The sequence below is a fragment of the Pomacea canaliculata genome, linkage group LG10, assembly GCF_003073045.1.
Source record: "Pomacea canaliculata isolate SZHN2017 linkage group LG10, ASM307304v1, whole genome shotgun sequence".
Classification (NCBI taxonomy): domain Eukaryota; kingdom Metazoa; phylum Mollusca; class Gastropoda; order Architaenioglossa; family Ampullariidae; genus Pomacea; species Pomacea canaliculata.
Genome location: NC_037599.1, coordinates 16,129,657 through 16,150,622, shown reverse-complemented (window position 1 = coordinate 16,150,622; position 20,966 = coordinate 16,129,657). Strand labels below are relative to the sequence as shown.

Here is a 20,966-nt window from a genome sequence, read left to right as displayed (position 1 = left end):
GGAACGCGTAGATCAGGGAAAGCCAATATTTGCTAAATCCAAGGTGAAGAAGAGGGAGGAGGTCAGATCGGAAATGCGGAGAATAGGGTTCAGGGGTAACGAACTCGAAAAGGTTGTGAATGATGTACTGGAGACACCAAAAGAAGGCTTGGGAAGAACGGGAGGGAAATGAACTCCAGGATAGGATAGAGTGGGAAGAGAGAGAACGCGAACTCCAGCTCAAAATGGCTGAAATAAGAAGCAGGGCTAACCGCAGATGCGGTATCAGAAGGGACAGTGTCGCTATTCCGAATAGCTCGATTTTGAGGACAAGCCGCCTGTCCCTTCCCGATGAAGTCGACGTCGCGACCTCCTGCTGTTGTGCATGGTGCCTGGAAGCAGTGTGGACATTCAGGTGCCGCACCTGGTCCGGGGGGGGGGGCAAAGTTTCTCCACCCTCAATGGCCAGTACATCGCCATCCCGCGTATCCTTATTCACTGGGTATCTTCCTCCTACAGAAAAGTGTACAAAATCATGTGTATAATTGTAAAATCCATAAAATTTCATTTGTGCGCGCACTCACCGCACGCTTTATCTCTCATGCAAAGATGTATATCTATCCATTATCTATACAGTAGAATACATATATATATAATACAGTGGAATACAGATTTGGAATGACTTACGTTTTCTAGAAGACTGACTTCTCCTTGTGAACTACGAACAACTCCTGGAAACGTAGTGGGGAAAAGTTGCTCTGGTCACAAGAGTCGACGCTGATTTCTACGTGAAGAAACTTCCGGCCCACTGGTAAAAATAACTTAGTTCAAAGACTATTTTAACATATTTTACAGAATCTTGGATTACTTTGGATTTACCAAACAGTGTGACCGGTCTACAATGGAGAAAAACCCAACGCCACTGAAGAAACGTTGCAAGAAAACTTTGACGGACGGCACAGTTAAAACCTACGAATATAAATCCATAACAAAAGATATACGCTTGTGTTTCAAAGATGAAGAAGCAAGAAATATATTTAATGATAAGTTTGAACTTGGACGAAAAAAATCGGGCAATAAATCCCCGTCTGCTTTTGTGTCTTTTCTACTGGATCATTTCTTGAGCGGTGAAAGTCCTCAGTTTCCCTCCAGTCAAGATAGTGGAATCGATAATGTACCCATGCAAGAACAAACATCTTCAGCAATTCCATGTTTGTTTGTTGGTGAGCACGACAAGGTGAAGGATATTATTGATCAAGTTCATGCACATTCAGTATCGTGCACGTCTTCGCTCGAAGTGAATAATTCAACAATGGATGGGCATGTGCTGACCATCACTTTGGGCTGTGCCAACAGACATACTATCGTCTGGAGCTCGTCGTCCCCACTAGGTGACAGTTATTTTGCTAACGAAAGAATGTACCTTGCGTACATTACGTCGGGGATCATCCCCATTCAATATAAAAAAATTTCTAATTTTGCCAATTTGGGACATGTGAACGATACATTTTTGAGAAAAAGGCTTCCACGGTTTTCTGCAGTCGTTGACGTCTTGAAGCGCCAGTCCGTCGCAGCTGCACTTGCAGCAGAACAGTCTCCTGTGGCCGACGGGATCAGTGTGATGACAGATGCACGGCACGCATGCCGAAAAAAATCGTATCACACTGATCATGTTACTCTAGGACTGTCGACTCACAAGGTTGTAAACCTCCAGCATATCACCAAAGAGGACGGCGTGTGCACCCAGCGGCACGAGGCAGTGGGATGCGAGAGGATGTATGCAAGTATGAATGAGTCAGGTGTTAGAATTCATGAACACGTTCACGATCGTAACGTGACAATAAATATGTTAGTCAAAAATAAAGGTTAGAAACATCAACGAGAGGTGGCACGTCGCTAAGAGTATCAAAGCTGGGATGAAAAAAACTGGCTCAAGGTAGTAAAGTCAACATCGGCAGAGACAGATAAGAAAGCAATAAAATTAAAGTTTGAAAATTCAGTTGTTTTTATGTTTGTGTTAGTTGCGCTGTTCATTCTTCTCTCCTTCATATATTCCAGTTTTGCTTGTTTGTGGAGAATACACTCAGTCCTAACCCTGACAGTGTGTTCAGATAGAAGTCGTTTCGCCTCAGCGCTCAGAGCCTGCGGCTAGTACAATGGTCGGGTAAGGGAGACGTTTTATGGCCAGGCTACTCGGCGGTGCCTTTTGTCCGGGTAGTAATTGAAGACGACTGGCCGATGGCAGTCCGCACCGCGTGTACTCCTACTTGTATTCCTACCTTCCCTCGCACGGGCGATACCACTCATTTCCTTCAGGTAGGAAGACTTCGGCCTTTCACAAAGCGTGTCGCCAGGTGTGTACTGGATACGGCGTCGCTCAGCAGGCGGTTTGCTTTCGCCTGTAAATTTCGCAGTGTCGCAGCATATTCGATGACCAACTCCTCACTCTGCTGTCGGCGGTTATAAAAACTGACAACAATGTCTATAACATCTCTCCGCTCGCCGTATGCCTCTCTCAAAATATCCAAAATCTTTTCCGGCGTGTTTATCATGTCATAAGGGAACATCAGAACTCGCCGTCTAGCAGGTCCCTCCAGCGCGTTCAGAACATAAACACACGCGGCACTCTCAGGCATCGGGCTTAGGGCAAGAGCTATCTCCACCTCTCTTTCAAACTCGTCGACACTTGGCCCTCCGGCAAACATCTGAAGACGGAATAGATGACACGATCGTACAGCCTCTGCTGTACTGTCGCCCTCTGCAGCCATTGTGTACGTACACCTGCTGACACATCCTGCTCGCAGCGCCAAAATGTAACCGAGTGGTAAGGTGGGGTTGTATGGTGACAACAACAGTTCAACACTCGAACCAAAAAGCCAGGAACAGTCAGCAGGTGTGCGACCCTTTATTTCTTGTACAATGGTCACGGCTGCGTCAATCGCCCGAGGCGCTAGAGGTCGGAGCTGTCTCTTCTTTGTCGTGTAGCTGTGCGCGCTGTCTCCTCCGACTCTGTTCTGTCCTCTCGTCTCAGCTCTGCCCTTATATACCTCTGGGGAGGGGTAAACTTTGCGATGCTCTGATACGGTCAGAACAATACGCCGTTTTACCCTAGCCAATCACCGCTATTTGCCATCTCCCATAGCCAATCACCGCTATTTGCCATCTCTCACCATGCCCTAGCACAGGGGTGTCAAACACCCGGCCCGCTGGCCAGATCCGGCCCGCCAGGAAATTTTCCCTGGCCCGCGAATGAATTTTAGTAAATCATTGTTGATGGCCCGGCGACAAGTAGAAGGTAAACAACAGAAAAGTTCCCGTCGAGGACAGCAAGCGATGGGATGAGTTTAGTGTAGTTTGTACAGACCACCAACAGTGCACTGGTCAAGTTACCATCGCTCCTGTTGATGACCAGAAGGGATGGTGAAGGCGGGGCCCATAAATCTGACCTTTGACACGCGACACCCTGGCCTAAACACGGGCCGTGGGTCGAAGATTTTTAGTACCTGTTAACTTCCCTGAATCGGTCCGAGATCAAAGGTGACTAGGGAAAACCCACGTGTATGATGAAGCAGCTCATCCTCAGACTAGTAGAAACTCATCACTGTCTGACTTAAGTTGTGAGAAGCAAACTTGTGGAGATCAAGTTGGTGGGAGTATAGCTTCTCCAAGGACTTATATATATATACCATCTGGAATTACATGTGCGAACTGTGCATGAACTGTGAATTATACACGTGGACTGTGGATGATAAGTGCCAACTGTGGAATACCGACTGTCCACTTCCTGCGTCGTCAAGAGTAAATGACTGTCGCCAGGGAGATAAGTATCCGAGTATAAACAGCAAGCCACGGTGTTGAAATAATTGCTGCTTGTGTATTGATAATTTGTGTCTTTTTTACCTAATTATATCTTCTTTTACATACATATACTGATGCAATAACATCACATGTCATAGCAAATAGTACAGAGCAGAGCAGAGCACGCGATTGTTTATTAGAATTAATTGAAAGCTGTGTGGGGAACAAAGGCAGATGATCAGAGCTAAGCAGGTGTTGTGACTTTTCTAAAGACTTTTACTTAATGTTAATTTACTTAATAAAAGATCGAGAACATTACACTGTGTAGTGAAGGGATTTTTGTAATTTCGATACCAATCAAATTTTAACTAAAGGCTAGCCGTTAAAATGGCCAAGAGAAAAGTTGATTTTGAAAACAGTCTTTCAAAGCCAATGGGAGGCTGAATACATGTTTACTAATATCAGCGGTAAACCAGTGTGTCTACTTTGTGGAGATAGCTGTGACCACAGAATATAATCTTAGACGGCACTACGAGACTAAACATGAGAACAAGTTGAAAAGCCTGAATGCAGAACAGAAGCTAAAGAAAGTGTAATGAGTGACTGAAGGCAAAGTACGACTGTGTGGGGGCTGCACAGTTCACTCATTCCCTCCCACAAACGATGCCCCAGCTTCGTCTACATGCGGCTCGAATCTTGAGCTTGTTTGGCAGCACATATTTGTGTGAGCAACTTTTGTCTGTGATGAAGATCAACAAAACATCACACAGGAGTCGTCTTACTGATGTACACTTGCAGTCCATCCTGAGAATCACCACAACACAGAAACTTACTCCAAACATAAACTTGTTGTCAAGAAAAGATGTGAAACGTCCACTTCTGACAAAATAAATTAAAAAGAAAAACTGCTAAGCCTTGGTTTGTATGATTTTGTTTACACAAAATTAATAACAAAAAGTTCATTTTTGGTGTTCAATAAAAAGTTATCGGACTTAACTAATAACATTCGGCCCACCACCTTGTGTACTATGTGAGATTTGGCCCGCTGGTCAATTGAGTTTGACACCCCTGCCCTAGCAGATCCCGCCAAAACTAGCACTACGCTGGCCTACCGGCCCTCTACAACAGGGGCAAAATATAGATGAACTTTACGAGAAGGAAAGATTTTGACCATCTTACACCATCTGATGTATATGGAAAAGGATACTGTCTTTGCTCGGATCATTTCGAGGAAAGTCAGTACAACTGTCCAACCCACAAAAAAAAGTCTTGTCTGGAATGCAGTACCCACAATTTTCTCCATTCCAAATCCACCATGCAAGGTTGATAAGTTATGATTATTAGATAATAATATACTCCAATATATATTACTAAGCCATATTTTACCATCATGGGCCTTTGTTTCTGTCATATTTTATTTTTTTAATTAACATTTATCATGAGAGATCACATAAGGCTAATGATGATTATAGCTAGTATCTGCATGGGCATAAAGAATTTCTCTGTGACACTTTGCAATGGTTGCACAATGTTGAAACACCCTCATCCAATGAACTACCTTGTCTGACAGGGTGGAAGATGACTGTACAGGCTCTGCTTGAGCTTTTTGATGAGCTTCAGACAAATCATGGTATTTCATTACTTCTTACAGAAAGACTGAATCAAGACTGCTTAGAAGACTTTTTTTCCTGCTTTCGGGAAAAAGGGGGCATCTACATAATCCCACTGCAGAACAGTTTAGATTATTCTTCCATCAGATCATGATTGAGAACCTGTTTCATCACAGTCGTGGAAGTAATTGCCAGTTAGGACAATGACAGCTCTTTATTGACTCTGACATCTGTGACCACTGACAAACAACAGGACATAATGATATGTAATGAAGATATTGATGAGAATGACTATGACCATGACAGTGATTGTTTAAATGACAAAGACATTAGTGATAAAGTAAAAATCACTTTCAATAATTTTGATGACAACTGTAGTGACCTCTAGCCATTTTCTCCATACAACCACCACCTAAACACAAATGTTTAAACATTGCAGAAGAAAATGTGTTGCACTATATTTCAGGATATCTAGTTAAAAAGTTAATGGGAAAGATTTGTAATGTAAACAGAAATCTATATGTCTCAGTATGTGAGCAAGTCTTCTGAATGTGGTTTGTTTATATTCATGTGTAAGTCTGTTTTTAACTGTTCTTCTCATATTCATAAATTCTCATAAATTAGATTTTTATGGCTTTTAAATAAATGCAAATTTGTGCTCATGGATGTGCTGTTTGAATTTATAAAAGTTATCCTTTTTAAATATAGTCTGCTGTCATACATGCATTAAAACTCAACCAAACTGCCCTCATCTAAGCAATTATCATGAATAAAAGACACAAAAATTTGTTCTTAGATAAAAGTCATTTCATATCGCAAACACTTAGACATTTACTCCAAAGATAAACACTGATAGCGACGACTTTGTTTAGTAGTGGTTGATAGTCACTACTTTTCTTAACAAGTAATGAGAAAGATGGAGTGCACCCTCTCTATTTCTAAGCTCTCTGGGCTAACCACTAGGCTTGGCTTGCTTACCGACAGTACATTCAGCCTCTACAGTGACTCACTGTTATCTGGACTAGTTTATCTAAGGAGCAAAATTCAGTCCAATCCCGGATGTTGTGTGTATAGTAGTGGGTCTTCATGAAAGGGTTAACATAGAATTGTTTATATTAGGGAAAGAATAAACAAAAAACAAAATATATAAAAAATGAGCTCCACCTACATTTTAACAGTTGATCATGTCAAACAAAATTAATGATCGCTTGTTATATATGATTATATGGTCTCACTTGGCAATCAGTAGGTTTTCATGAAAGGCATGACAGAAAATTGGTCATATTAGAGAACGAAAACATCCCAAACCAAAACAAAACAAAACAAAAAGAAAAATGAAAACAAACCCACTCCCAGTTTTGAACACACCAACTGTCAATCTCCAGTCATCGTTCGTAACCACTAGGCTACAGAGGCGTAGCTCACGAAACTCTTTAATCTAACCTACTTGTAGTTAAACATTGTGTTGTTTTGTGTTGGGCTCTCATTTATTTTACCTTTACCTATCATCAGTTTTAGGCCTTGAGTTATTTTCACTGTCGCAATTAACTTTATGCAGCCCTTCATGGTGTTTAACAGATGTTGAATTAGCCCAGAACAAGATTCATAGCTTTTTCATAGCTTAAAAAGATTGAAGCGAAGGGTTTGCACCAGCTCACTGACGTCACACCTCCGAAGGCTTCCGAAGTTTTTTCCTTCAGTGGGACGTTTAGGAAAAAAACTTCAGCATCCCGGACAGAGCCTTCCAACATGCCGTAAACTCTGGGGCAGGAGTCCGTAGATTTGGTAGGAGAATACGATTTCTGTCACCAGTTTAACACACCGTCGATACCCCCACCAAATCCCGTCGACATTTGCCGCGTGCTACCACACTAAATTGCTTATTAACACTTTTAGTTAGCTCGAGCCCCCATGCACGCATAACCCCAGTGGAAGAAAACTCAAGGCACTTTAGTGCATTAAAAGAAGGTTATTAATTATTAACAAGTAGATCATACAAATTACAGAAAATGAAACAGTTTCATAGTATGAACATATGGTCGTTATTTAGGTGTCCCTTTAACCTAATTGTTCTCCTTTAACTAGTCCAGAGATCTAATGAGTCACTATTCAACTAACCTTAATCTAACTGCACACACAATACACTACTTCGCACAACACACGCTCGCCACTTATCTCGTTACACCAATAGTCACGTGCACGTGGAGGCCTCCCCTGTTCGACGTCCCAGAACTGTTTGGGTGACTGTCAGTTGCAGCGGCTTCTCTGTCTCCAGCGCAGAGACTCTGGCACTGTCTTGTTTATACAGACTCTGGCACAAGCCTCAGCTCCCATCCCCACCCGCGTAAATGACGTAATCTCTAGAGAGAGAAGTTACATCATTTCTAGAGTAAAACAGAACAATGAGTGTCGGCTAGGCGTGAACATGAAAGAATGATTTCAGAGAGCTGAGAATGTTTGTCAAAGTACGAAATACTGTGTTTAAGCTTATGTATAGATATACCCCACACTTATTGTTAGTGAATGCCACTTAAAGATATGTGTACTGTACAACTGTTTGATTTTGTGTTCTTTCTCTTTAGTTGAATAATATTTATTTGAATTGTTTCCGTTACTATGTGTTGTCAGTTGTTGTGTTGCGCACACGAATGAAAGGAGTTACCTGTCCGGGAGCGTGCGGACGTGCGATGCGACTGAGTGGGTGTGTAAAGGGTGGAGGCAGGGTGTAAATGAACTAACAGTAGGAGGCATCCCTCTTTTCCCTCGAGCTAACAAAGCTGCGCTCCACTCCAGCTGTTAGAATCGTCATAGATACCACAAAAATAGTCTGTCAAACCATGATATTTCAGATTAAGCAACTTTATTAGATCAAAATCAAAAGCAATAAAAAAGTCTTTAACTGATAAAATTAAGTGTAGTCCTGAGGAAAACAGACGTTGACAAACTCGACTACAGTAAAAGCAATAGTGGTTTCGGTTATTAGAAGTACGATCGTCCCATTATCATGTGTATGTGCAAAGCTATGTACATGTTCTGTGAATGTACGCATTACTGCACACAAATACAAATGCTTCCCATCAATTATTTGATTCCTATACGCTTTCCTGCCTTCTTTTCCCAAGAGTATTTACCAAATACTTTCCTGACACTACTCTCTGTTTCGGTTAACATTCAGCATGTGCAGTTCGTTACAGGTCGTACGTCGAAGTCCAGATATCTTACTCGTAATGTAATTATACTGGTTCGGGTGAGAGTAAAAGACATAGAAGCCAAGGTTCCGCAGGTCACGCAGCAGTTCCAGACCTCGCGCCATGAAGTCTATGATCGTCGCCTGCTCATCGCGAGAATTGTAGTGGATTTCAAAGAGCAGCTGATCGACATCCTTCAGCTCGTCTGACGCGATGATGTTCGGCAGGGCCTTAAACTCGTCTAGCTCGATGTCCATTTTGAGGATATTGATCTGAAAAGAACAGTACGATCGAAAAAGAGAAAATAAGTCTATTGATAAGTTCTTAATCAATATGAAGTGTGTGGTAAAGTGTCAAACCTACTGAAAACACTGAATGTGGACAATTAGATAACAATGTGTGTGGCGGTGTACAATAACAAAATCTGTAAATAAAGTAAGAATACTTACTAATACTCAATAATGATTATGTTCGTCTGCGGGTTTTTGTAGCCAATTGTTAAAGAACGTCAAATAAACAAATCTGTCCTAGAGTAAATAAGAAATGTCTGATATAATATCGTCTACTAAACCTACATTCACTATCGTTTCCTCTTTGATTTTGTCGTTCTATTCTTCAGATGTGCGTCCGCATTATTGGCGTTTATAAAAGAAAATACAGGCCATCCTTAATCGAAGGATATATTTTGGGGAAGATTGCAAAAATCAGCGAGCTATGTAGTCTGTACTTAATATAGAATGTTTGGATGGTTACACAAGATCGCACTTGATTTTGTGATAATTTCCTCTCCAACGACGATATCGGCAAAAAGAAAAATGAAGAGAACAAAAACCCCACAATTATAGTATATTCCACACACGCACATAACCTTTCGTTAAATAAAGAAAATGTCTTCAAATAGAATACTTTAGAGAGACATTTAAACACACGAACACAAATGCAAATCAACCAGTTTTGTTTTTGTTTTTGATTTTTTTTTTTTACAAAATGCACAATTTGAATAATAATTGTTTGTAACAAGTAATAATAAATACTCAACCAGCCTGGACAAAATAGGATTAAAAATTCCTTCTTTAGCCCACCTTAGTGTGGTTTAGCTGCTTCTTGATAGACGTCAGTGTTCTCATTGTCCAGGCTTTGTCGTTGACGAAGTCTCGGTCGCTTATCCCAAGATTATGGAAAAACACCCGGTCTGAGTGCTTGTGATCATTTTGTCCCATGCTTCAACAAAACGTATTGAAATACACTTTCAGGCAATAATTTAGGAAAAAATTTATTTTTCTTTTACATTCTTTTGTTTTCTCCTAAGTACCGCTGGTTATTTATCTGTCCGTTCTGTGTGTGTGTGTGATGCTTAGTATGGTGATGTGCTATTTAGAAATAAAGTTTCTAACATTGTTCCTGACTTTCATTTGTCAGGCAAGAGAACATAAAACTACGAGCTTGAAACAGAATATCTGAAAACACACCTCGGGTCGAAAGAGTGAACCTCGCACCCGTATTTATCGCTGACCGCATCGTCAAAACTGAAGTCGTGGTTGATCCTGGATAACAAAATCGTCTCATAATTTGACAAACTTTGCACATTGTAGATCACAAAAAACAGTATAATTTAAATCATGTTAAACAGTGCGCATGTTTTCAGTTGAGCATGTTTATACATTTTTGCCCTCTGATTTGGTACAGTTTAGTATAGGGACCATGTTATCAATCTCACACTAGAACAAAATGGACTTTAGGAACCTCATTTTCCAGTTGTTTTTTGAAGTCTTCCATACTAAAGCATATCAACACTGTGGGATACAGATAATGTTTGCCAGTGTGTACTAGACATGTTAGAGTGTGAGAATTTCAAAGAAACAGTACAGTATGAATGCTTACTCGATACTTTATAATGCTACTATAGGACTACATGATAATATAGAGCCTACTACAGTATTATACCGCATACGTGAGAATTTATTATGCTACTATTAAACTGTAGACTTGATACAATACCTCTTTATTATCTATTTCTGTAAATGAGAGACAGATATTTTCCTTTGTTGAGAGCTCATGAGTTAAACAAATTAAGCAAAGAAATAAACAACATGTAGTCGCATCAGACACACCCACACAGTTACTACACTCAACCCCCTACCACCTCCTAGCAATAATTATCACAGGTGTGCGCATGGTACATGTCCTGTTCATGAGTGATTTTGCACCTGGTATAAAGGAACTGGCCAAAGCACTCTTCTTGGTGACCAGTTGTTTCCATCTACGACCAGATGGTAGCATTCGAATCTAGTGATGCAGTGGGTTAGAGGGATCTGTGATAATACCGACAGCTTTTAACCTCTGGACCTAATGTATAGGTCCTCTTGCAAGGCAAATGATCTTGCTGGCAATCTTGACCACCTTCATCAAGCAAGCCTTATCTTTGATTGATAGAACACTGAAGCACACTGACAGGTTAAATCAGAGAGTGCTTTCGATCAGGCTCCGGTACACAGCTTCAAATACAGAGTCACGGACACCGAAATATGTTGACGTTTAGTGCTAGGAGACGTATTAGCAAGTTGGGTTGAATGGTCTTGAATGCAGATGATGTTCATGGACAGGATACGTACTTTTATCATTACTTTGACCAGCTGTTTGTGGAAGGAATTGATGATTGGTACTTTTTAGGGAGTAAAACATTCAGAAGTCCAGGATACCGACATATATTTCCTTCACATTTCCTCTTAACAATATACAGACGAATATTTTGGAAAGGAGACGCTTAACTGTGACACAGAAAAAAAACCAAGTCTTTTTATATTCTTTCATTAAGTGCATATGACGAGCCCATGGAATGCCCGATGTGTTTCTAACTTGTGATCGAAAGAAGTGCTTGCATAAACAGACACGATGTTGACTCTCACCCAAACGAATACACCAAACATGGTGATTGGGGACGGTGCTCTATGTCGTCACAGACATCCCAACCGCCGTCGTACAGGTTACCCAGACGAATCCTGTTGGTGCATAACACGTCGACGTTTCCCACGTAGCTGGTATGGGAAATAAGACAAAAATCATTCAATTATACTCTGTTAGACTCTGTGCATGTTTTGTTTATTAGGAACGTAAACAGTAGAAATATTATTGGCTTTGCAAACAAAATAAAATTCTTTACCTAGATGTTCACCTGAAAAACCTTAACTGTCCCACACTGTCGACTATGTGAACACGCCTCACCAATCCTGGTATCATTTCCAAGTAAAATAAATAATTGGAAAAAAACGTTTCCCATGTAGCATACCCTTCATTCTTATTCCTGCGACGCACAGTAGTATGGTCGCCAAGAGGGGACTTTTCTCTAATGTTCTCTTTCTAGCTACACAAGATATTTTACACGTATATTAAATGACTTGGATAGGAGCTTCTGAGTGTAATATCAATGAAATACTTGAGTTTTTACCGATTTTTTTCTCTCTCTAGCTGTAAAATGTATTCTATAATTATAGAATGAAATGTATAGAGAGTAAATGGAATCTATACTTATGGAATCGGATGGCATAGATATAGAATGCCTTACCTTATATAGTTATGAAGTGCATTGTATAGCTACAAAGAAAAAATTAAAGAACATTTCCCTCTTGGCGTCCGATACAACTGCGTTGGGAAAACATTCAGTTCTTTTCGAGATATATACTACAAACAATACCGTGCACAGTTCAAACTCGTGACGTCACGTTTGTCTCAGTTGTGTCTGTATTAAGATATAGTCCATACTATTTCATTGTCTATAGCCTCAACAAAGTAAACTTATTTGTTTACAATCCTGATATCTGTTGCTAGTTTCTTTGTGTGCAGGGTGTAATCTGTCTAAGCTTTATAATCAAGTCCGGAATTGTGAATGCAGGTTTCTAGAGGTTCAAGGTGAAAATTAATTTAAAGTCAGTGGTCTGACAACTCACGTGTAGTACAGTTCCTCCAATTCAGCGTCTTTCATGTTCCTAATGTTGGTTGGAAGAGAAGGAAGTACCTATAGGCAACAGAAATGTCTCGAAGGCTCGCATCATCTCAAAAAGATCAGCGATTACAGGCTGTCACACGACACTACCTAACTTCGTATGTCAGTGACAGCTTCAGACTCAATCAGTCACATGATTGACTAGAGCATCTGGTGCATGGATGTGATTGAAGATAGCAAGGACCCTCAACACACTAAATATCACTCTTCCAAAAAGAAAAGCGACCAGAAAGACAACGAAAAGACACTAGAAAGATCTCCCTTACATCGTCACGACTTCTCTCTGTCAGCGCAAATATAAAGTGATGATGATGATGATGATGGTGATTGATGTTGATGATAGACTGATGGATGATGATGACGACGACTATGAGCAACGATCGAACAATGGAACACACAAAACATAAACTCCTATAGACATACAGAGAAGATATAGAGATACTAAGTTAATTAAAGTCGTCTAGAGAACCATCATGTAAACAGAAGAAGCTTAAGAAGTGAGAGAATAGGTCTGTAGACCAACACACTGTTGAACTGTTCTCATAGTAGAGATGTGTCTTAGTGCACATTTAGAGGTTTTACATGTGGCTAAAGGGTTGATGTGAATAAGGATTGGGTTTCTTTGCTTTGCTGGCTACTGGCTGAAAGTCTGGTTATTTTGTTGTTTTCTTGGTAACAGGAATATTCAAGTTTCAGTAAGTGGTAAAGCAAATATATCTCACGATCTGTCTCGTCAGATAAGAAAGAATAAACAAACTAGATACCTTTGGGATGACGGGCTTGTGCATATACTGAAACCAGGAAATGAAGAATGCGACAGTGCACACCAATATAAAGAAGGTCGTTTTATCTGGCATTCTCACGTGCATGGTCCTGAAATAAAGAATAATCAACAGTGTGATCGTATTTGACAACTACTTGATGACACAGTCGCGAGCTCGCCTCATTCTCCCTCTCTCCCTCATACACACACATCTGCACGCTCTTTCTCTCACCCGAGGACAACGAGTTCTCTTCAGTTTTCTGATAAATCTTGATCAAATCCACATTACTAACTACGCACAAAACCTTTTTTTTAAATTAATGAACACTTTATTGTTATCTACCTTACATGAAACCTATTTTCATTATTTGGAAAGGTTTTAATTTTTGCTTAACTATTTCCTGACCTGAAAAAGATGCAAAATGTTATGAATTGACATAGATGTTGAAGTGTGTGTACATATTTCCTCTGGCCTGATTTATTGATGTTTTATTGAGAGTTCTGTCCCTTCGCCTGAGGGGCTCGGCTTTCCTTGATTTTGTTTGTGTTTTGTGATCATGCCTCAATTAGGTTAAAAGTATTGGACTTTCATGTTTACGTGTGCTTCTGCTGAGTTTTCTTCCTATCCTGGTTTGCAGCAATACTGTATATAATGCTTTACATGTAACCCCTGCGCATGCGCCCTATTAAGGACGATCTCATCCCAAACACTATTTCGGATCGCCACACCGAAACGCAGCGAGTCCTCGCATTGTTCTTCCTTCTACATCTTTGTTTCTAGGTTGTGATCTTGTTCAATGCAAGAAATATTGCGTTCTTATAAATTACCATTTCATGATTTTCTCGTGTTGCTTTGTATTTATATATCTATATATACACATAAATTTTAAGTATTGGAATTTCATATTTGACGGAGATCCAAACTACTTGTATCTTTACTCCTGTGTGTTAAATGTTGAGTATGTATGCCTACCCTTGTGAGCGAAGAAAAATTTCTGTCCTGGGTATCCTCGACAGACAATTAAGTTTGTTTTGATTTGATTTGATTTCTGTCTGTTTCTGTTGATATATCTGTATTTTTGTTTGCTATTTGAGTGTGTGCTATGAATATTTGTATGCACACTGTGGATGGACAGAAACTCCATATTTTAAATTGTTAGCCTGTTTATTAATAATCGCACCTCGACTGTAGTGGAAGAAGTTTCAATGCGGACAAATTTATAAAAAACATTTATAGTGTAATGGAAGAAACTACAGGACTGCTTACTCATGGGTTCATACTGTGAAGAAAATTTGCATTTTTTCACATTTATACCGAATACAATAATTTAGAAAAAAAGGAAACTTACAGAATCTGTCCTTAGAACGCCATAGTCCTGTGTATATTCCTTCTACTGCTGCTGCTTCTGTTGTTGTTGTTGTTGTTGTTGTTGTTGTTGTTGCTGCTGCTGCTGCTGCTGCTGTTGTTGTTGTTGTTGTTGGTGTTCTTCTTCTTCTTCTTCTTGTATTTTTCAGTCAAATATTCCACGAAGCCTCCCCACTTCGAAACTGGATATTAGTGAATTGAATTTCTTTGGATTACATCTGTGTCACTGCGACAGCATCACGTTACTGTTAGTGAAGGCATAAATAGAAACTGTAAAGTCTTCTTTCTCTTAAAACTTGGAATTTGTGTTCCTCCTACTTCGAAGACCTTGAGAGATGCAGGAAGGAACTGTAAGTTCTGAGTCTTTTCCTTCAGTGAGAAAATTGCTTGTTTAACGCTGATAGAAAAAATCCTAGCAGAGCTGGAGCATGAAACTGTTGAACAGATGGACTGTCGGTTATTTTCTGATTAGAGTGTAAAATTCGATCCAATAGGCACTGAGCACTTTGCCACAGCCGAAACGTTGCTTTCAGCAGCAGAAGATAGACGATGCTAAAGTATGTAGACAAGAAAAAAGTCTATAGGATATCCGCCGTTCGTAGATAGGACGAGTAGAACAGAGTTTTCCTCCATATTAAATAAACAAGATGATTACATCTGATCACAAAGCGTGGCAAATGTTTTCCTAAATTTGTTAAATCCATTCATCCAAAATATCTGCTATTTTTTTTACGTCATGAATGACGCAATTTTCGAAATGAGTTCACAGCCTTTTGTTACAGCAAAGCACGCGTTGGTATGGCAACCAGGTAATATCTAGGCATGGCTCCACTCTTCCTCTTTCTTCCTCTTCTGGTTTGCAGCAGGACTGTATATAATGCTTTACCTGTGACCCCTGCGCATGCGCCCTGTGTGCAGCACGATCTTATCAACACTATTTCGGAACGCAGCGAGTCCTCGCATTGTTCTTCCTTCCACAATTACATCTTTGTTACTATTTTGTGATCTTGTTCTACATCTTTTCTACTTTTTTTTAACTTGTCCTATATACAGTGGAACCTCGGTTAACGAACATAATCCGTTCTGGAAAGTTGTTCGTTATCCGAAATGTTCGTTATCCGAAACAGTTTTTCCCATAAGAAATAAAGGAAATAGATTTAATTGGTTCCCAGCCCCTAATGACTCGTTATGTACAACTCTGACGTCTGTGCGAGTGGCCTTGACCGGTACATGCTGATGTTTGTGGGTGTGTATCTTGAGAATGGAAAGGGTGGATTACTTTGAATTCGGCAAGTCTTATCTTGAACGTATCATTATCTGGTATCCTTAGACATTATTCCATCATTAGTTTTTTACTTGCATGTAAATCTTTCCAAAGTTAACGTGCAAACAAATAACTGAAGAATTTGCAGAAGAAGATCTTCGTAAGGATGTTTTCTACATCTTAAAAAAATAAAGTCTTTTTTACGGGTAAGACTTTCCGACTCCAGTAGCCTCTGTGTTTATTTTCTTCTGACTGTGAATATTTTTACTGCTAATGTTATTTGCGTCGCTATGATATACTTTAATGTGAAATCTGTATGAAAGACCCCTACAGTCATTCAAACGTTAAACAGCGCTCCGGCTATGAAATATTTCTCAACGTGCAAGAGAGACATAAATTGAACCTGCAATGCCAACAACTATACAGAAATCATTAAATTCCACACACTCCTCTGATGTATTGTCCTTGATGCGGGCGTGTGTGTGTGTGTGGGTGTGTGTGTGCTCATTTCTGTCATTTTTTATTGCTAATGTTATTGTTGATGTCTTTGATTTTTACTCTGACTGCTTGCATGCTGGAAGACAAATCTCCTTTTCTGGACAATAAAGTAATCTTATCTTATCTTATCTTATCTTAACATCATTAAATGCCACACAGTTTTCTATGCAGCAAGAAAGCTTTGTGACTCCTTTTAAAACAAAAATAAAATCACTCAAGTAGAATTTGACAGAAGGTAAACTCTGCTCCATAACGACAGATGTTGCTGGTCTCGGCTATCTCACACACAAAGAAACCCTCCATGCTTATCATCACTTGGAAGGCAACAGGCGGTCAAAATGTGTTGCTGGGTGCACGAAACATATCCTCCTCCTCATCATCATCATCATGTAGAGGAGGTCACTTCTCGATTGTTTCTTCTCCCGAAAATTCAAGGGTCCCATAAAGTTTACTGAGATAGACTTACTGCTTTGATTCCCCCTCCATGAGCACGTGACTTTGTAAAAACGGGGGGTAACTTCGTTTTTCTGTCGCTTTGAGGTTGAAGGAAAAAACTTGTCCAGTGTCTGTTGCTTCTGCTTTTTTTGTAACACTCTTGGGTAATACGACATCACATTATCATTGAACATGTTTAGGCTCCTATTGCCTATTGCACTGTTAGGGAAAGACTTCTCTACAGACTTTTCTTTGGAGCCATGATTGAGGATTATCTTATTAAAATAAAGCACAAAAATCACTAAATAAGAAGGATGCGCATAGATAAGGAACGACTGATCGTAACTGTGTCTCGAGCGCGAATGATGACATGCTGGTCGGTCACGTGTGGTTCACGTGGCTGTTCGTTATCCGAAATTTTGTTCGCTAACCGAGGTTCCACTGTATCTTGTTACTATTGTCTTAACTTGTTCTGCATCTTTTTTACTAGTTTGTGATCTTGTTCAACGCAACGAGATATTGCGTTCTTATAAATTCCCACTTATTATTTTTATTATCAATTTTTACCAACTCTTGTGACAAAAATGGCGCCTATTTGTCATTTGATACTGCGCACAAAAGGGATTAAAATTATTTTAAATTTATAACTTTCGATATTCGGAAGCGAACATTCGTCAAACAACAAAGATAATTAATTGTAGCACAAATTATGCAATAAAAAAAAAAAAAACAGGGAAAAAGTGGATTGCGAAAAAAAAAACCTCTACTGCCTTGATTGCCAGCAACATCTGTATTCCTAGTAATGGTCTTCCTACAAATCAGTACTACTGAGTAATTCCTTCAACACGATCATACCAAAGTCTCGTTATTCATTTTTATGAAGACTTTGAAAGTTTCTAAACGCTGGACATTAAGAATGTGAAATATAGTTATCTGAATATTGAAGAATAGAATTATTAAGCATCTGGATGTTGACATTTTGTAAATTAATGATGTCTGAAACTGAAAGGCACTTCTGATGCCGACGAAGTACAAAGTTTCACTTGGTGCGCCCATCGTCTGCTTGCAAAATACAGGTAGTCCTCGACTTACGACGTAGATCCGTTCTTACGCGGCGTCGTAAACCGAATCTCGACGTAAGTCGGATCATACGTCTATACAGAACTGTAGCATAATAACAGCAGAGTACTGCAAACACTTAGCCTATCCAAACACCTATCCTAACACAGTACATAGCTATCAATAAACATAAGTACAGTATAATATTGTGCAGTACACTACGCTTTGTTATCAATGTCGCTTTCATAGGAGCAGATCCCTTCACATGTTCAAGGATGCGATCGTTATCCTTGATAATCGTAGCGACATTCCTAATGACCAGGTTTCTGCTAAGGCTAAATTCTTTGGGATCCCAGGGACCCCTTCTTCAAATTTTTAAGGGGTCCCTGTTCTTCGCCCAAATTTGAAGGGGACCCCATTGAGGATAATTGAAGGGGTCCTCCGAACTTTTAATGCGTACTGTACGCAATTTTTTGCGTAAGCAGAAGCCAGACCTGCCAATTTCTGTTGCTGTTTCCCCCTTCTCAGATTACCTTATGACTTCCGCCGCACGTGGAATGAGGCGTACGTAAGTTCGACTTACGACGCTAAACCTCGTAAGTCAGAATGAGCGTCGTATAAAGCGTCGTAACCACGAAACGAGACCGTCGTAGCCCGAGGACTACCTGTAGGTACATGTTCTTTTGCGGTAGTTAAAATAACAGAAACTCTTATTATTAACAATTTGTCTACATTTTATTTCTTTTGTAGTAAGCGCAGAGGCTATTCAGATAGTGCACGCATGGCGACAAGCTGACATTAAAATCGAAAGAGGTCAAACCTCGCATAGGGATGAAGGTCACATGCAGGCATAATACTACAAACGGTGGATGATATGATAGGACATCTTCTGACTACGCCGTACTATTTCATATAAAATTCCATGCAAGGATGATCTGTTCAATCTTATGACTCCTGATGCCAATCCACGACTGTCCTTCAAACTGTTGGGGACGGCACACAAGTCACAGACAACACACTCCGTCCCACACGTGTCCTTTCTGACAAAAGATTGCAAATATTTGTACGTGGGCTTACACTACTATATTGTGCGGAAGTTTGCAATTTTTTTTAAAGGTAGAGCAACAAAGTTTACTTAACTCAAATCAGTACATGTAAGTGACTGCAAACCAAAAATCGTACATCAATGTCATAGACGACTCTCTACCTCTCCGTCGTTTAATCTACATAAACCAGTGTTACTTCAATAGTCCCCAAAGTTCTCACTTACAATCGGTGATGTCCAGGGATGTTCATACTAACATCTACACTTCCTTGAATAATCTTCCTTGTAAAACTCTCCTACTCTGCGGTTGACGAGGTCAACCTGACAGGCTGACTATGGTACTGTGTCTGTACCCCAGAACAATGAGTATCGACTAGGCTGACACGCCTGGTTGACGATGATAGATATGAGCAGTAGGTGCTGACTAGATAGACACACCTGACTGCCTTCAATACACTTCAATAACCCGAAACCGCAGGTCCAGATTAGGCAGATAAACTCTTTTTTGGGGTTTAAAGTTAATGTTCTTTTTCGAAACATTAAATCCACCAACACACACACACACGTCTCGTAACAGTGACTCCGTCGCCATTAATATTTCAGCAAAGCATCTTGGATCTTGTGCTCGATAGCTTCTCTGTATCTTCCATTCCGTAGTCTCCGCATCACTGTGGCTGCCAAACCTTACTGATACCTTTTTGATGTAGGGTTCGTGATTTTCTCGTTCTGCCTTGTATTTCTGTCTGTTTTTGTTGATATGTCTGTATTTTTGTTTCGTATTTCAGTGTGTACTATGAATATTTGTATGCACACTGTGGATGGAAAGAAACTCCATCTTTTAAAATGTTAGCCTGTTTATTAATAATCGCAGCTCGACTGTGGTGGAAGAAGTTTCAATGCGGACAAATTTATAAAAAACATTAATAGTGTAATGCAGCGGTTCTCACCCTTTTACTTGTGACGCCCTCCTGACGAACAAAGGTACGTCCGCGTGCCCCCCTTAGCCAGCTATGTAAGCTAGTTTCACTAATACCGGTATAAGAAACTTTTAAAAAATGACCACATTTGCGCCCCCCTTGTAAGCACGTCGCCCCCCCCCCCCAGGGGGTCGCGCCACACAGGTTGAGAACCGCTGGTGTAATGGAAGAAACTACAGGTCTGCTTACTCATGGTTGCATACTGTGACGAAAATTTGCATTTTTTCACATTTATACCGAATACAATAATTTAAAAAAAAGGAAACTTACAGAATCTGTCCTTAGAACGACATAGTCCTGTGTATATTCCTTCTACTGTTGTTGTTGTTGTTTTTTCAAATATTCCACAAAGTCTTCCCACTTCGAAACTGGATATTAGTGAATTGAATTTCCTTTGATTACATCTGTGTCACTGCGACAGCATCAAGTTACAGTTAGTGAACGCATAGTTAACTACTAAAAAGAGGCAGGAAACGACATAGCTTCCGGTTTATTCACATTCTTTGTTACGGCTCGCCGAGACTAACAGCAGATCACTTCGCATGAGGCCAAGAGTGAGTCTCGGCATACAGACATCAGTCCATAAATCCACGTTCATGGTTAAATCCATTCATCCAAAATATCTGCTAATTTTTTTTACGTCATGAATGACGCAATTTTCGAAATGAGTTCACAGCCTTTTGTTATATGTAAGCCCGCGTTGATATGGCAACCAGGTAATATCTAGGTATGGCAACTAAACTACGAAAGGCGATGTTAGTGTCACGCACCTTGACGTGCTTGGGTAGATTGATGAGCGATGATTGATGTCTTCTCGAACATACGAGGGTTTCCGTTTAATCATCGTTAAGTTTAAGTTTGTTTGTTACCATCTAGCCCTTGACATCACTAATACAGACTTCTATGGTGCTGGTAGCAGAGTGAGACTCAGCAGGTGGAGTGGAGCAGTATATGATTGATGAGTGACATGGTGAGACTCCATGC

General features: G+C 40.1%; 1 protein-coding gene across 2 annotated transcripts; it reads right to left on the bottom strand.

Annotated features, from left to right (window-relative positions):
• Positions 1-8,230: 8,230 nt before the first annotated feature.
• LOC112573957 (methyltransferase-like protein 24) lies at positions 8,231-15,419 on the bottom strand. 2 transcript variants are annotated; one of them, XM_025254683.1, is made up of 8 exons: positions 15,042-15,419; positions 14,688-14,716; positions 13,340-13,448; positions 12,520-12,587; positions 11,482-11,610; positions 10,045-10,119; positions 9,658-9,796; positions 8,231-8,847 (listed from the first exon to the last, which is right to left on the bottom strand). In XM_025254683.1, the coding sequence occupies exons 3-8, from the start codon at positions 13,442-13,444 to the stop codon at positions 8,536-8,538; spliced, it is 828 nt and encodes a 275-aa protein (XP_025110468.1). In that variant the 5' UTR covers positions 13,445-13,448; positions 14,688-14,716; positions 15,042-15,419; the 3' UTR covers positions 8,231-8,535. The 2 variants fall into 2 exon arrangements, with proteins under 2 accessions (XP_025110468.1, XP_025110467.1); XM_025254682.1 differs by having other exon boundaries at positions 14,688-15,418.
• Positions 15,420-20,966: the final 5,547 nt, after the last annotated feature.

Excerpts from the sequence above, each read along its gene's own strand:
- LOC112573957 (XM_025254683.1), bottom strand. The coding sequence starts at position 13,444 with ATGCACGTGAGAATGCCAGATAAAACGACCTTCTTTATATTGGTGTGC. Across the intron at positions 9,797-10,044 it reads GTTCACTCTTTCGACCCGAG|CATGGGACAAAATGATCACA; the intron begins GTGTGTTTTCAG and ends GTTTTGTTGAAG. Across the intron at positions 8,848-9,657 it reads AGCAGCTAAACCACACTAAG|ATCAATATCCTCAAAATGGA; the intron begins GTGGGCTAAAGA and ends TGTTCTTTTCAG.